The 16,093-nt window shown below is 42.6% G+C and overlaps 2 protein-coding genes across 2 annotated transcripts; both read left to right on the forward strand.

The window, feature by feature from the left end:
• Positions 1–1,622: 1,622 nt before the first annotated feature.
• Positions 1,623–2,915, forward strand: LOC308305261 (cocaine- and amphetamine-regulated transcript protein; the record flags this gene model as incomplete). The annotated part of the gene is made up of 3 exons (XM_080750025.1): positions 1,623–1,757; positions 2,185–2,265; positions 2,808–2,915. The coding sequence occupies 3 exons, from the start codon at positions 1,623–1,625 to the stop codon at positions 2,913–2,915; spliced, it is 324 nt and encodes a 107-aa protein (XP_080606151.1).
• Positions 2,916–4,004: 1,089 nt separating this feature from the next.
• Positions 4,005–13,387, forward strand: map1sb (microtubule-associated protein 1Sb; the record flags this gene model as incomplete). The annotated part of the gene is made up of 9 exons (XM_080750985.1): positions 4,005–4,170; positions 6,783–6,865; positions 7,578–7,715; positions 8,095–8,605; positions 8,807–8,893; positions 9,079–11,618; positions 12,144–12,297; positions 12,721–12,938; positions 13,232–13,387. The coding sequence occupies 9 exons, from the start codon at positions 4,005–4,007 to the stop codon at positions 13,385–13,387; spliced, it is 4,053 nt and encodes a 1,350-aa protein (XP_080607111.1).
• Between the last annotated feature and the right edge of the window lie 2,706 nt (positions 13,388–16,093).

The raw sequence follows: 16,093 nt of genomic DNA on the forward strand, positions 1-16,093 counted from the left end.
GGTATTCCTTACGTTCTACTTATGAGTTGAAGTCGATGTAAAGGGGGCGTGAATGGGCTTGGAAGTGGGATGCGGCTCTTAGAGGAATGTATATATAAGATACTAATTATATAATATATACTAAATGTACTAAATGACAAATAGAATTGGAATAAAAAGACGAATTGCCTGACTTTTCTTTTCCTCTTGGACCTATGTATTATACTTGTTCTGGATGTGGATGTATCCTTATTCACAGGTAGGCAATTATTATTATTTTTTAATCTCTCTTCGTCTTCCCCCTTGGCCCCCTTTCTTCTTCTTCCCTGTCTCTTATGGGAATAACAAAAACGATGGAGCTCACACAAAAACAAATTCACCCACTGTTTTACTGACACACATTAGGCTATATGTGTTGTCGATTGCATTTAGGCGACACACATGGTTAGAACAACCTAAATTAAAATTGATTTGATTTGATGTGAATTGTAAAAGGTTAGCCAATATATATAAACAAACATCATGATCACATACACATAATATACATTTATAGCATATAGGCTACTGTAGCCTACCTGCAAGCGCCATCTGTCAGCATGAGATCAGTCATCAGTGTTCAACAACCTGCAATTAAACCACATCCTCTGTCACATATAGCACGCACACACTCACACACGCACGCACGCGCGCGCGCGCACACACACACACACACACACACACACACACACACACACACACACACACACACACACACACACACACACTACCTGGGGCCATTTGGGGTTATATACACAGGAGGAAATTGGATTGTGATTAGAGATAGGTGTCAATGTGGGTTAACTGGGCGTCTGATTTCAACAAAGGTGACAGATGTGCATGTGCACACATATAGGCAGTGGTGGTAATTAAGTAAAGTACATTTACTTAATTACTGTACTTAAGTAGACTATACAACTTTGAGGTATTAGGGTTAGGGTTATAGTATATATATTATTTTTTTAACTCGAGTATAGCCTATAGCAATTTTCAATATTTTTACCTCTATAGGCCTATAGCTCAAAGGCAAATATTGTACTTTTACTCCGCTTATAGTTGAACACTTTACTTTAATTAGGCCTACTCATTATTATTTTTGCAAAACCACTTAGATCTGAATCAGACCTTGAAAATAGCCGATCGACACGCTCGCAACGCCTCACTTTGTGATGCGTTGTGAGCTTGTAGATCTGTTCTTTTCAAAGGATTTTTATAAATGTTATTTGAAAACTTGGAAATTGGACCTTTTGCATAATGAGTGCACCCTAACCCTAGCGCCTGTAGTGTGCCATGTTACTACAGAAGTAGCTCAAACTTTAAATTGGGCCTTTGATGGCGGAAAATAAATCTTGCTTGCTTGAGTCAACAATATTTTTTTGTTCGTGACATTTAAATCCACCCGCAATCTTTATTTCATCAGGTTAGGTCAACACGTTTCGTTTCGATCAAAGGTGTTGAGAGTCACTCGTGTCAAACTGTCCATGAATATTTCAGGAGTTCGGTGATGTCAACAGTGGCTATAAAGTGGAAGAACTCTTCTCGAAACGAAACAGACGCTTCCAACCTTTCACTCTTCGCTCGCTCCCCGAAACTCTGATTTCAGCACCATGGTCAGCGCCAGGGCGCTTCTTCTTGCTGCCACCTGTTGTGCGTATTTGTGGGTCGCTCATGGAGAAGATTCATCCTTGGAGACTAGATCCGCGGATTACCGCGGATCGAAAACTCAAGAAGAGAAGGATCTAGTAAGTTTTCGTTATGAGGAGAGATAACGTCTCATATCAGAATGGGGCAACCTTTAATCTATAGTAGGCCTAGTGGTTTTCCATTTGAGCCGCCGACCACCATTTGATGATCTCGTCTCAGACACAAAACGTAGAAGATTTTGTCATCGGTTAGATAAGATTTTGTCCACAATTTGTTGAATTGATGTTGGTATACCATAGGAGAGATAACAGGCAAACGTTGATTCTTCTAAATTCTCTAATTGTGTTGACCCCTTGTAAATTGAGTGATGCAGGACTGGTGTTAAACAATAATGTAACTTTTGAGAGCGTGGTTTCATTGTACATTCAAGTGTTGAAGATGATCTATAGCATAAGGGTCCACTTGGTTACTCTCCATCATTTAGCTAAAACATTTTTTTTTGCATTTTCTCTTGTATTCATGCAGATTGAAGCTTTACAAGACGTTTTGCAGAAGCTGCGGAGCAAAGAGATGCCATCAGAGAAAAAGTTAGGCTGGCTGCCTTCGGTGAGAGGACTTTCACGAACATGAGCTCTTTTACATTTTATGAATGTTAAAAATGTCATGAATAGGCTTGTTTTTAGCATGCAGAATGTTCTTTCAGAATCAGAAATAAATTGCCTATATGAAATCACGTTTTACTAATAAGAAAAAAGTAAAAGTATAGCCTACTCATTATGCAGAATGTAAATGTATACTTTGAAAAGAGCAGATCTACAAGCTCACAATGAAATGTTGTGAGCTTTTTTCAAATTGACAATTAAGGCTATATAGGGCTAAAGTTGTTGATAATAATCAAAAGCTGCAAAGTATAACTTGTAACAAGTTTGCAAATAAATTGTAATGGAGTAAAAGTATAGGCTACATATATGATTTGCCTCTGCATGAGTCTGAGATGTTATAGTGAGTAAAGGCGAAAATACTCCATAAGTAAAAAAGAAAGAAAAAAAAAGAATTGAAGGTGTACTTATAAGTACAGTAGGCTACATGGTTACTTTCTACCACTGGCGCTGTGTTATTGATTCAATGTGTATTCTTGATCCTCTCAGTGTGACGCTGGGGAGCAGTGCGCCGTGCGTAAAGGAGCGCGTATTGGCACACTGTGCGGATGCCCGCGCGGGACGGCCTGCAACTTCTATGTTCTCAAATGTTTGTGAGAGAAGGGCGGGGACATCGACCAACGTGTGCATATTTGTTAATTGTCTTTTCGTGCTGAATTCATTTTTTTCCCCCTTGTTCTTTTTTGACAATATAAAGAGTGAAATGTGTAATATATGTGAAGAATAAATGACGCAATGTTTTTTCTAAATTTGTGTGATTTTGTTTTTTCATACATTTGTAGACTATGCTAGTAGGCCTGCAGCTACTGTATAATGTTGGCCCATACAGTGTTACACGCGCGCGTATACATGCATATATATATAGGCTATGATGTGTGCAAAGGGGGAAACTCCCGATAAACCCACTATGAATTTCAACATTTTATAACATCCACATGTTGCACATTACAGTGGTTGGATTGGTTGATTGATTGATTGCTACAGCTAGAAATGTATACCCCATATGGTGCCAAGGTGTCCTACCCTTATCAACCAGGCGTCATTCTGGTCGACAAGTGTCCAGCCTACCTACTCCCTATACCTACTGCCTGAAGCTCATAGCGCTATTTTATCAAGGAGAAAGTACTCACATTTCATACTTTAAGTAAAAGTATCGATACTAGGCATACAAAAAGTAAAAGTACTCAGATTATGCAGAATGTCCCATTTCAAGTTTTCAAATGAGTAGCTACACATATTTTCAAAATAGCCAACAGCAGATGTACAAGCTTGCATGCTGACGCATTGTGAGCTTGTGTAGGTCGTCTATTTTCAAATGGCCGAACTGTATAGGGCTGAATTGTGGTTAATGTAAGTTTTGTAATAATAATCTAAATCTTTTTTTTCTTTTCCTTCACTTAAAAATGTATTCATTTTTAATAATAATCCAAATCTAATCTAATTTGTATTCGACATGCAGTGTAAGTAGAGTACATAATGTAATTAGTTAATTTACACCAATATATTTTATATGTAGGCGGCCTACTCTATATTGCACAACTGTCTATCAATAGTTCAACAGTTCCACAAGCCGTCGCCATAACTGCACAGTTCCATTTAATTCCGCTGCACGGTAGCTGTCGCTTCTCTACAATAAAAGCCACTGTAATGCGTTTCAATGACATCATGCAAGCACAAGTTAGCAATATGGCGTCCAGTCGGGTCCTACTGGAGAGGGAATCACAGGAGGAGCCAAGACGTGCAGCGGTCGCAAACCTCGAGCTCTGCGACCACAAATATTCTTTACTTATCATCATCGGACGCATCAGTCATTCGGGCCAGGCAGGACATGTCAGCAAGGACATTGAACGAGGTATTTTCTATTTTATTTTTTATAAATCGAGCGTTTGTTTTATTATTCATGAATTCTGCCTTTTTATTATAACAGATCTGGGACCAGCGGTGTTAACATTCTCGCCGTTTACATTGCAGTGGAGGATGCTTTAAACTGACCTCACAACAGTGTTTATGGGGGGCTCATTTAATTCACCCAGCGACAGGGCTGCGTCAACTGGAGGTGCTCCATCATCAGCAGCATCATCCGTTCTTTTGGGCATTTAGTAATTATAATAATCACAGTCTCTATCCTGTGTTTTGTCTTCTCTATGCCTCTTCCATTTATAGAGCATATTTGACCATGTTATTCTATCATAATAGGCGTTAACAATGTTGTGTTGCAGGATAGATTATCACAGTATAGCCTATCATAGCATATACAGTATATATATATATATATATATATATATATATATATATATATATATATATATATATATATATATATATAAAATGTTTGTTTGTTTGTTTGTTTGTTTACAGAACAACCGGGCTAGTTTTCATATAATCTACGTTAATGATGGGAGTCTGCATCCTTTACCCTATAGCTCGGGGTCTGTGTGTGTGTGTGTGTGTGTGTGTGTGTGTGTGTGTGTGTGTGTGTGTGTGTGTGTGTGTGTGTGTGTGCGCGCGCCATCATTTGAAACCCTCTTCAAAAATGTTTGGATCTGGCATGTTAATTGTTGTTGTAGATCCAAATAAAAGTATTCAAATGTGCGTGTGTGTGTGTGTGTGTGTGTGTGTGTGTGTGTGTGTGTGTGTGTGCGCGCGCGCACACACTTGTGAGGTTGCTGCTGTGTAAATGTATATGCATATGTTGGCCGTGCATGTACATGCTTTCAAGAGATGGAGAGTGATACCATACTCCCTCTTATGTTTGTAGGCATACGGTCATGGGATGTGGACCTGATATCTTGCAATTTGAACCTGTATCTCCAGGAATTCCTCTCTCATCACATTGTCGCGTTCAAGGGTGCAGGTAAGTGGTGTGTGCACTATGGTGTTTTTGCCCAAACTCATCCTGCCCGAGCACTTGAACCCCAGCATCCATATTGTGGGCGCTGAGGGCGGAACATCAGCCAAAGTAACTAAAAGCTCACAACACAACAAAATAAATGAAAGCAGTCCATGTCAATTCGTCCCGTTTCCAGTATAGTTGTTCGCCCAAAACAGTACTCAATCTTTTCTTATAAGCCAATAATTTGATCTGAAAAGAGTCTCCTACTAAGTCTCTTATTGACCTGTGACCCATTCATCAAATTATTGGCTTAGGAATGCAAAAAAACTAAAAAATCAAGGCTTCATGGGGTGTGTAATTGATCGAAAATACAGTACGTTTTTGTGTGTGAACTACTCCTTTAAGTGGCTAAGTAAAGGCACGTCTCCATGGTAACCTGCCAGGGTCAAGCTTTAGGGTGCACAAGGAAGGAAAGGAGGAAGGAAGGAAGGAAAGGGGGAAGTATTCAGGTTATTGTTCAATATGGGTGGACAGTCTGGACAGTGCACAATGGAGACCATGCAGTGCAAGCCCACACTCTCTCACTATCATCTTTGTCAAAGTGTGTGTTTTTGTGTGCAGCCAAACACCAAAACCACACTGCAGCTGGGCTGCCCAGTGCTGACCAATGCATATTGGAGAATAAATACTGTAGGCAGGCCTATACTGTATGTCTTCTTTGACAGAGCATTTGCAATAAAGTTGTGTGTATGTAACAGCATTCAGAAACGTTACCTCTGTAGCTGAAAGTGATCATGTTGTCAATTCATGTTTTGTTTGGTATCTGTATGTAAGTGTAGTTCAGGACTAGTGGGAAACAAAATGAACGAGTTTGCTTTCATTTTGGAGTGTGAGGCAGAGACAGAAAGAGGGCGAGACAGTGAAAGCTGGCCAAATAAGAGGAGAGAAGAGGTGAGCCATGTTTTTACCAGAGTTAAATGTTGTTGCTAGACAGAGACAGGGAGAGATAGAGTGTGTGTGTGTGTGTGTGTGTGTGTGTGTGTGTGTGTGTGTGTGTGTGTGTGTGTGTGTGTGTCTGTGTGCGTGTGCGTGTGCGTGTGCGTGTGCGTGTGCGCGTGCGCGCGTGCGAGCGAGAGAGAGAGAGAGAGAGAGAGAGAGAGAGAGAGTTTTTGTCGGTTTCTCATAGGTTTTTAGGTTTTAACTAGATAATGGGCTTTCCAGACATTAATCCAGCTCCCCTCAGATTGAGTTTCTTTCCACAGATCCAGTAGAGTTGTCATCTGAACCTCAGACACTGACAGTGAGTCAGCTGTTCTGCCCCCTTCCTTCCTCTAGTGTTAATCAATGGCTCTAGTACAGTCTGCCATCTCATTGCCTTACTGGCATTCAGTCTGTTTTTCTGTCTGTCGGTCTGTCTGTCTGTCTGTCTGTCTGTCTGTCTGTCTGTCTGTCTTTTCTTCTGTCTACCCTTCTTTTCTAGGTTTTCCCCTTACCCATTACCCATTTTCCTTTACTGGCATAATGTTTCAGGTTTTCTTTGTTTTTTCTATTCTTCCCTCCGTAGTAGCCTATCTGTATGTCTAAGATTTCTGTCTTCCTCTGTTGTCCCCGTTTCCCCTCTGCCTCCTCAGGGCATAGGTGTTTGCGTCACAGTAACAAAGTGTTGGACACTCAGGTGCTGATCAGTCCATCTGAGGAACAGGTCTTGTCAGAGGTGAGGGAAGCCTGGTTATACTGAAGTTCTGCATCATGCATGGGTAGGGCAGATGTGCTGCATGACTGCTGCATCTCTAAGTAAACAAGACTAGTGGCCCCCTAGAGGCTGTGCTGCTCTTTACACCCCATGTGACCAATGTGATTTGAATCGCATGACTGACCAAAGTTGCCATAAGGAGCCTCATTCTGTCACTAGCAGGGATTAAAAAAAGAATTGTATCATTCTTTCCTGGGACGAGACCCAAAAGTTCTCATTCATGTTCCATGCTGAAAATGTCTCAAAGGTTTAAATCTGTTTTCCTTTGCTGCTATCATATCACAGGCTATTATAATGTGCCCCCTCTCTGTATTGTATGGTATTATTAATATTAATTACTGTATTTGTTACAGCTACTAGCAAGGCGAATGAAAAGAAAATCAGTAAAAACGGAAAGGAACAAACCTCAGCGACCCTTAGAAAAAATAACTTTATTTGGAAACCTCTGCCACAAGTCATGCTATTTCCCTCAAGTTTATTGTTCCTGCTTTTGCTTTCCATATGTATCTTTTTGTTTTGACCCCCCCCCCCCCCATCCTACCCCATCTGTGAATGAGATGATTACACTATGCATAGACAATATAACTTGCAACTGTATGGCCACCTCTTTCATTTGGTTTCATCAACATTTTACTTTTTCTCTATCCTACTTTGTTTCCTCTCTACATTGTAGGTGAGCAGTCTGTTAGCCAGTGGGTCTGGTCACAAGTTGTTGCTCTTGGCTGGCCAGATTGTGGAGGAGAGTGGAGACTTATTGTTACACAGGGGACTATTCTCATCTCACCAGCTGAATCAAATAATCACAGAGCAGGTAAGATAGTGTATTTTCTTTTTCTATTTTATTATCTCCCTTTATTTTACTCTTTACATATTAGTTTGGATTATTTGTTATATTGTCTGGGACAATGACTTGCACTGTCAGCTATGTGGGAAATTATACCATATTATTGCAAAGTAAATGTAGGCTTATTATTGTACACTTTCATGATTGTAAATCAGGTTAGAAGACAGCATCAGCTAAATATGTAGAAAACGGAACCATCAAAACACCTTTTCCCAATTTAAAGGAATCTAACTTTGAACAAAAAAGAAAAAAACAATACAAATGGTCAGTTTCACTGACTCTCTCTCTCTCTCTCTCTCTCTCTCTCTCTCTCTCTCTCTCTCTCTCTCTCTCTCTCTATGATCAGTTCAGAGATCTAGAGAACGCTGTCTCCTCACTCCCCTCCTCCAAGCTCCATCTGACTCTGAGCTGTCCTAACATCGGCCAGTGGAGGAAGACCCTCCTGGACAGCCAGCCCTCCCGGTGGCCCCTGGACCTTCACATCAACCCTCCAGAGATGCTGCCTACCATGGACGCCTTGGACGAGTTCACCTCTCTGGTCTCTGGCTCCCTGTCCTCTGTGTCTCCCTTTGACCTTCTTCCACCACCGGGCACTGTAGGGTTCCTAAAGCTCTCCCGACCTTGCTGCTACATCTTCCCCGCCGGTCGCGGCGACTGTGCCTTCTTTGCCGTTAACGGGTTCACGGTTCTGCTGGACGGTGGGTCAGACTACCAGGCCTGCTTTTGGAAGCTGGTGCGTCACCTGGACCGGGTCGACGCAATCCTGCTGACCCACATCGGGACGGAGAACCTCCATGGTGTCAATGCTTTCCTGGAGAGGAAGGTGGCTGAGCTGGAGATAGGCTCAGATGTTAAAGGTAAAAACTATAATGATAAAGGTGGTAATGACGTTGATGGTCAGGAGGAGGGTGATGAAGTGAGGAGTTATGGAATTATGACAAACAGAGGACTTCTTCTTCTCCCTCTCCCTTTTCTTCCTCTTCTAATTCCTCACTTCTTCCTCCTCCCTCCCCTCACCTGTCGTCTTCTTCTTCTCTTTCTCTGTTTCTCTCTCATAGATGATTTGTCCAAAAGGCTGATCTCTCCAGAGCTTGGCGTTGTGTTCTTCAATGCCCCCATCAGTCTGCAGATGGAAAAGCAGCCTTGTGAGTAATACAAAACCTGCTAGCTATAGTATATCAGTGAGTGTGTGTGTGTGTGTGTGTGTGTGTGTGTGTGTGTGCGTGCGTGTGTGTGTGTGTGTGTGTGCGTGTGTGCGTATGTGTGCGCGCGTGTGAAAAAAAGAATGCATAAATGTAATTGTAAAAAAATCATGCTTTTCCTCCTATAGGTACAGACAATGTCCTGAAGAGCAGAGACCAGGCAACCCTGACCTTAAACCTGCTAAAAAAGTTAGAAATCACACCACAACCAATGTTTCGGCCAAAGGGGGTCACCATTGAACCGCTTACCCTGTTCCAGAAGATGGGAGTGGGGCAGCTGGAGCTGTACATACTGAACCCAAGCCAAAACAGCAAGGAGTATCAAGCACTCATGCAGAACTGGCCTGACACAACCTCCTCGACTTCGCAGTCTCAGACCCACAGCCTACCTCTCACTGCTCTGGCCTCAGTGTCTGCCCTGCTGGTGTGGCACCCAGCCTGCCCCCAGGAGAAGGTGGTCAGGGTTCTGTTCCCTGGTGTCACACCACAGGAGAAGCTCCTGGAGGGGCTGGAGAAGCTGAGGGGACTGGCCTTTCTCCAGAAGCCCACGGTAACCACAGGGGACATGGAGAAGCTGCTGGAACACAAACGGACTAGAACAGAGAGTCAGGACAGTGGGAGGTTACCGGGGAAGGAAACAAACTCCAGAGCAGGGAAGGAGAAAGGGGGTAAAGATGAGGGGAAGGAGAGTCTGGTAAAGGAGAAAGGAAAAGTGGTGAATGGTAGTGGCTTGAGAGAGGAGGGGAAGAGAGATGTTGATAAGACCAAAATGAAAGAGGGAGTTGGGAAGCAGAAAGCATCAGTGTCTGACAAGAACACGTCAAAGAAAGGAGGGAAAGATGGCAAAAAGGAAGAAAGGACTGGGAAGAGAGATGAGACTGGGCCCAACAGAAAAGAACAAGCAAAAAAGGAGATTTTGCCTTCCAAACCAAAGAATGAAAACAAAGCCAAGCCCAAAAAGGAGGCTAAAAATGACTCTAAAATAGGGGGGAAAAAAACAGGCAAACCATCAGGAAAGGAGATCAAGACCGATAGCAATTTAGATGCCAAGAAGGCCAGTGTGAATACCGAACCAAAGCACCACTCTGTGAAACCCGACACAGGAACCACGTCAGAAAAGTTGGATCAAGAAGGGGTTGACGAGCAGCTGCACAAGGAAAGGGAGAACCCCTGTGGCTCCAAAATGTCTACCCCTGAGGATATGACGACTGACTTTCTGAGGCTGAGGGAGGATACTAAAAGAGAAGAGTCACAGCAGGAATCAGACAAAACAGAGAACAAAAGCAGTGAATTAGGAAATGGCAGAAGCGCTGAATGTAAGGAGACTGCAGTTCCAGAGATTTTAGGAGATAAAATAATGCAAGGAGAGAGTGGTGAGAATGGAGGTGAAGGCAATAGATGTGGCACTAGAAACACAGCTGGAACTGCAACTGGAGACCAGCTGGAAACAGGGCACAATGGGGAAAAGCTCCCTAAAGTGGTAGGCTTTCCGTCTCCTCTGAACCAGACGCCAAGAAGTGAGCGTTCTGTCCAACTAGACTTGACCCCAACTGAATACACACTCCTGGACGGGGCTTTGAGAAACAGCCCTCCCTCTCGGTCCTCTCCCGAGAACCAGGCCCATGTCAGCCCAGATGAGGAGACTGTAGAGCCGGTCTCTTCTGATTCGAGACCCAACAGTGCAGGCCACACGCCCTACTGTCTGTCTCCAGACGATGTGTGGTGCAACAGGGATACTCTCAACAAGCTGCAGACCCAGATAGGTAACTCAGACACCACCAGTGTTCCTGAACCATCCTGCAGGCAGAGTGAGGGACAGCCGTCTGAATCCAGAAGCACCTCAGAAGGTCATGTTTCGTCAAATCCAAGAGAGAAGCATTTGAGTTTCCTTTCTCTGGGCTCGTTTAAAGAAGGGGCCCCGGATCCCTCTGCCTCTCTCACTACGACTACCACTACTCACTCCATGGCAGCTGAAGTAAGCTCTCCCCAGTCCACAGAAGTGGATGAGTCCCTGTCCATGTCTTTTGAGCAGGGCCCAACCACTGTGAGCCAGAGAGAGGGGGATGACAGCACTCACCACACCCACTCCAATGGAAGCCATTTTGTGGAGTCAGACTTCCGAGTGGGGATGTCTTTACCATTGAAGAAGCCTCCGAGATCTCTTGGGCAGGGCTCAGAGATGTTGCGTCCGCCAGGTCCCAGCACCCTTCATTTCGAATCGGTGGCGGGCCACGACGTGGACCTGTGCCTGGTCTCGCCCTGCGAGTTCAAACATTTTAAGCCTCCCGACTCGGGTTCAAGCACCAGTGACCCCTCCAGAGCGTTGGGTCAGCACTACCACGGCAACAACAACAACCACCACCACAACCACAGGGATACATCAGCGAGTGAATCCATTGTCCCTCCCTGTACAGAGGACTGCCCTTCCACCACAGCAGAGGGTGTGTTGGATTCAGACGAGGACGAGTCGTGTAGCGAGCCCACCAACTCCCTCCATGACAACCCTGCCCGCCAGTCTCTTCCCACAGACCCACCTCCAGCTCCGCTCAGGGATGGTCCCCCTCTGCCCCCTCTCCCTGACTCCTGCATGCCCGCTCCCCAGTCTGACCACGAGACACATGGGAAGGGAGTGAAAACTGCTGGCGTGAGAGTGAAAAAACAACCAGGGGTGAGTTAAACTTACAACTATTGACTTTGGAAGTAAAAAATAAAAATAAAAACAGCAACAAAACAGTGGTTAATATTATAATTATGAGACATTAAAGCAACAATCTGTACGTTTTATGTCCTCTCCCAATGGGGAGAGTTAATTGCAACTGTAAAACAGGGAAATTTAAACCTGGTGTCCTGCTTGGGAAACCAAACATCCACCGCTCATGCAAGAGGGATCCCTCCCTTGGCCAGGGGAGATACTGGGCTTATGAGCATCTGACAGGGGTCATACCCGACAGGGTCTAAATGTATCAATGGAAGAGTGGTGAGACTACCTCAAACCACTGCAAATGAACTAGTTAGATTTTATTAACATACTCTTACCAGATTGATTGGTCATTGTCAATATAACATTTGATTTATCATAAGTGTCTGGAGCAGTGGTTGTCAACTGGGACCCATATTTTGGGTTCAACATGAACTCCAGAAACAGTATTACATTAAATAACATCAGCATCCTCTAACATAATATCTCTACCAGGTTTTTGAGGCTTCCCAGAAAGGCTCAGGTGCAGGGAAAAAACGTACTCTGGGGCAAAGTGGAACCATGAAGGGAGGCAAGGATAACAACTCTGCCAATCGTACACCCCCCTCCAGTCCCCGGACAACATCAAACAAGCCTCCACCTAGCCCCAGTAAGTTTGTCAGATGTAGCATTTTATATTGACATTTGTCAGTATCTGAGAAAAGTATACTTTATATGCCTGCATATGCTCTAAATTATAGCTTGTGTGAAAGTAGATCTTCATTTGTCCAAAACTGAAAAGCAATAAAAAGAATTAATACAAAATAAATAAATGATATCTTCATGACATTCAAATTAAGTTATTAGTTAAGAAAGAAAGAAAGAAAGAAAGAAAGAATACACAGTAAAATCCCCAGTTTTAGCTTTGTTTTTGTAATTGTAAAAAAGTGTATAAATGAAACCTAATACCGAAAAATAATATGAAAATATTTGCACTTAATAGCAGCATTATACTAGTGTTTTGTTTTGCTATAATGTAATAATACATTGTTTTGCGTGAACATTGAACAACCTCTTCTTTCTCTGATGCCAGTCTCCAAGAGTAGTTCTGTGGGTGAGAGCAGTGTGTATGTGGACCTGGCCTACATTCCCTCTGGAGCCTCCTCCTCCACCGTTGATGTGGAGTTCTTTAGACACGTTCGCTCCTCCTGTTACATCATCAGCGGAGAAGGTCCAGAAAGAGAAGAGCTTATGAGACGTACACTGGATGCACTTCTGGATGGGAAGTCATCATGGTCCGACTCTGTTCAGGTAGAAAAATACAATGATCTTCTAACAAAATAACACAGAGTAGAATCCTCAGAGAGTATACAAAAGTAACCAAATGGACCAGTTGGTCCATTTAATTTGGTTACATTTGTACATTCTCTGATTTACAAACTGGATGGATGGATTGGATGTGCCTGCTGTCTTGGCTTTTTACGTTACGTTTTACGTTTTACGTTTTGACGTCTATTATATTAATAATACTACTAGCATTTATTTTAGAAGAGCAGTCATTGAAATGGGTAAGTAAAAAAAAATCTTTGTCTTTGTCTCTGTAGGTGACGGTGATCCCTACATTTGAGTCTCCATCGATGCAGGGCTGGTACCAGCAGACCCTGGACAGGCAGAGGGAGCTCAGCATCACTGTCCTGGGCTCTAACAGCACTGTAGCAATGCAGGACGAGACCTTCCCTGCTTGCAAAATAGAGTTCTGAGTTAAGACAGCGAGATGGAGAAAAGGGGTGCAGGTGGAAGTAGAACACTTATGGTAGAGGTGCGTGTGTGTTGGTGTGTGAGAGAAAGAGAGGGAGAATGCCAGAGAGATACAGTAAGAGAGTAATATAATGCCAATGAGATGCAGAGTAAGATCAGAAGACAAAAAAGGTGAATATGAAAGAATGAGCAAGCAACTGCAATTTCACTAGTAAGAGACCACACCTCTGCTCATGTTGAACACATTTATTAGACGAAAGTGATATGGATGTTGAGGTGGGTGTGGTGAGATGATGGAGCCCGAGGTAGGGTGAGACTCAGTGTGGGGGTAGACTCCGGAGCAACGGCATGGTAGCTCTGCTCGGGGGCTGTTAGAAGCCTCGCCTCCGATACTCCCCTGCCCTGGGCTCCTGGAGGATGGTAAAAAGAACAAGGTTAGGAGAGCAAGGATTGTAAAACGATTAGGTGTTTGGGGAGGGAGGGAGGGCGTTTGGGACCTACTTTTGCAGATACAAACAGATAGGGGAGGCACAGGTGCTTTTATACTGTGATTGTGACTGTGATTGCGCAGTGGATTGGCCAGGAGATAGTGAGGCAGGTGTGTATGATAAGGTGAATGTGACCGGGGAGTGGCAAGGCTGAGCAGAGGTGGGTCTCCACTCCTGAACCTACGTTCATTCATTCAACTTGTGAAAGGGTCCATTTGTAGACTTTCAGTGTAAAATCAACACTAAGGATTTTATAGTGTACATGCACATTAGAAGACAGGATTCGGACTGAATACCTGAATATATGTGCACTCTTTCCTTTTCCTTTCCTCCAGTCTGGGCTGATAACACTCTTGCCAGACAAGGACACTGAATACACATCCCAGTGAGGATTATTGCATGAAATATTTGACCCATGACCCTGTGCAAAGCGGGAGAGGAGAACATAATGGATGCAAAGAGACGCATGAGGACAGGGATTCTCCAGTTTTAAGCCCATGTCAGTCATCAATATACTTATAGTACTACACACGTCTCACACACACATACTACGCAGGAAAGTCCTTGACTCTGATAGTGTATAAATGTAATGGTTACAGTACATCTGTACACTCTCTGAGTTACAAATGGATAAATTAACACTGAGGATTTTACAGTGTACTGTATAAGTGGGGATTTTCATTAAATATTGTACAGTATGTGACAGAATTGTGATAGCAAAGGTCTGTGCCATGGTCCCTGTCTTCAGTTGTTCGATAAATGACCATGAGGACTTTGTTAAATAAACGGAGACATACTTAACCACTTAAACCCCAACATCCAAAACCTTCGCAGAAAATCGTGGATCGCCAAGCGAGTTGTGAGCTCGGCTATTTTCATCGAAGATATTTAATGTAGAGTTAAAACTGAAAGAGCCCTGAGGGACACTTTGGGATTTAAGTGGTTAAGGAATATACAGTAGTACCCGTCAATCTTTAGTGTCTGTGATTATCGGAATATGAATGTGCAATGTTGAATTTGAATGTGCAATGTTTAATCAATCAAAATGTCTTGGAACAACATCAGTCTACATTAAACATCATTACAATATGATTAGGCCTATGGCAAGAAGATACTGTAACTGATCCATTACAGCTCTTAAATTAGTAGCCAAAAAATTATAATCAAATGACAAGAATACCCGATTACTTGTTCTCTTAGTAACTATAGAAAATATAATTGTGATATTATACACATGGACATGATTTTAAATTATTTTATTCAATCTTATTGTTAATAATAGAAAACAATTGGTACAAAACTAAATTGAAGAAAATAAAACATTAAATTAAAGAACACATTCTCTGTTTAACACCAGTTCTAATTTATATAAGAGTAACGGATACATCCTAAAATAACTTTATTTAAGTTTAGTTAAAGAGTACGAGATGCTATATAAATTACAATAATCTCGTCTGTAATGGATTACATTTCTCTCTACTTTCTCAGCCGGGTCAATTGTTTGCGCTTTTGCAATATTTTTCTTCACGTTTGTATAGCAACCCTGCACAAATCCACCACGCCACTCCTGCCTTTTTCAGAGGAGTGTGTGTGTGTGTGTGCGTGTGCGTGTGCGTGTGCGTGTGCGTGTGCGTGTGTGTGTGTGTGTGTGTGTGTGTGTGAGAGAGAGAGAGAGAGAGAGAGAGAGAACCACTAAAGTACGTAACTATCCATGATATTGCTGCCTTTTAAAGGGATAGTTTGCACAGTTCTGAAAGTGACTTGGTTGTTTCCTCACCTTCACCAGAGCACGAGACACTGCAGACAAATAGCTGTTGGTGCAAATGACAGAAGGAGATTAATTCCAAAATATGAGATAAAAAAACAAAGATACCCAGTACCCACATAAAAAGATTGTTGGCATGAAAGTAATACTACTCACAATGGGTTCATTATGAAGTTATTAGTTATTACTAACTTCCAAGCCTTACTTGGAAAGCAACACTGATAGATTATATGAATTTATTTTTTATTAACCCTCAACATAGATATTGAATGCATTAAATAAACCCAAAGAATACAACTGTTTCTGATTCTGCTGTTGCCTCAAATCACTATCACCGTAAAGAGTGTTTTACCCTCATTAAATAAAAAATATAATACTTCTGAGTTTTGTCTGTTAAAAATCCTGTAGATGCTGCGATGGATCAGTAATCATGGACAGAGATTGCTTTGAGCCCT

Source organism: Nannobrachium achirus (genome assembly GCF_963921795.1).
Source record: "Nannobrachium achirus genome assembly, chromosome: 20".
In the NCBI taxonomy this organism is placed as follows: domain Eukaryota; kingdom Metazoa; phylum Chordata; class Actinopteri; order Myctophiformes; family Myctophidae; genus Nannobrachium; species Nannobrachium achirus.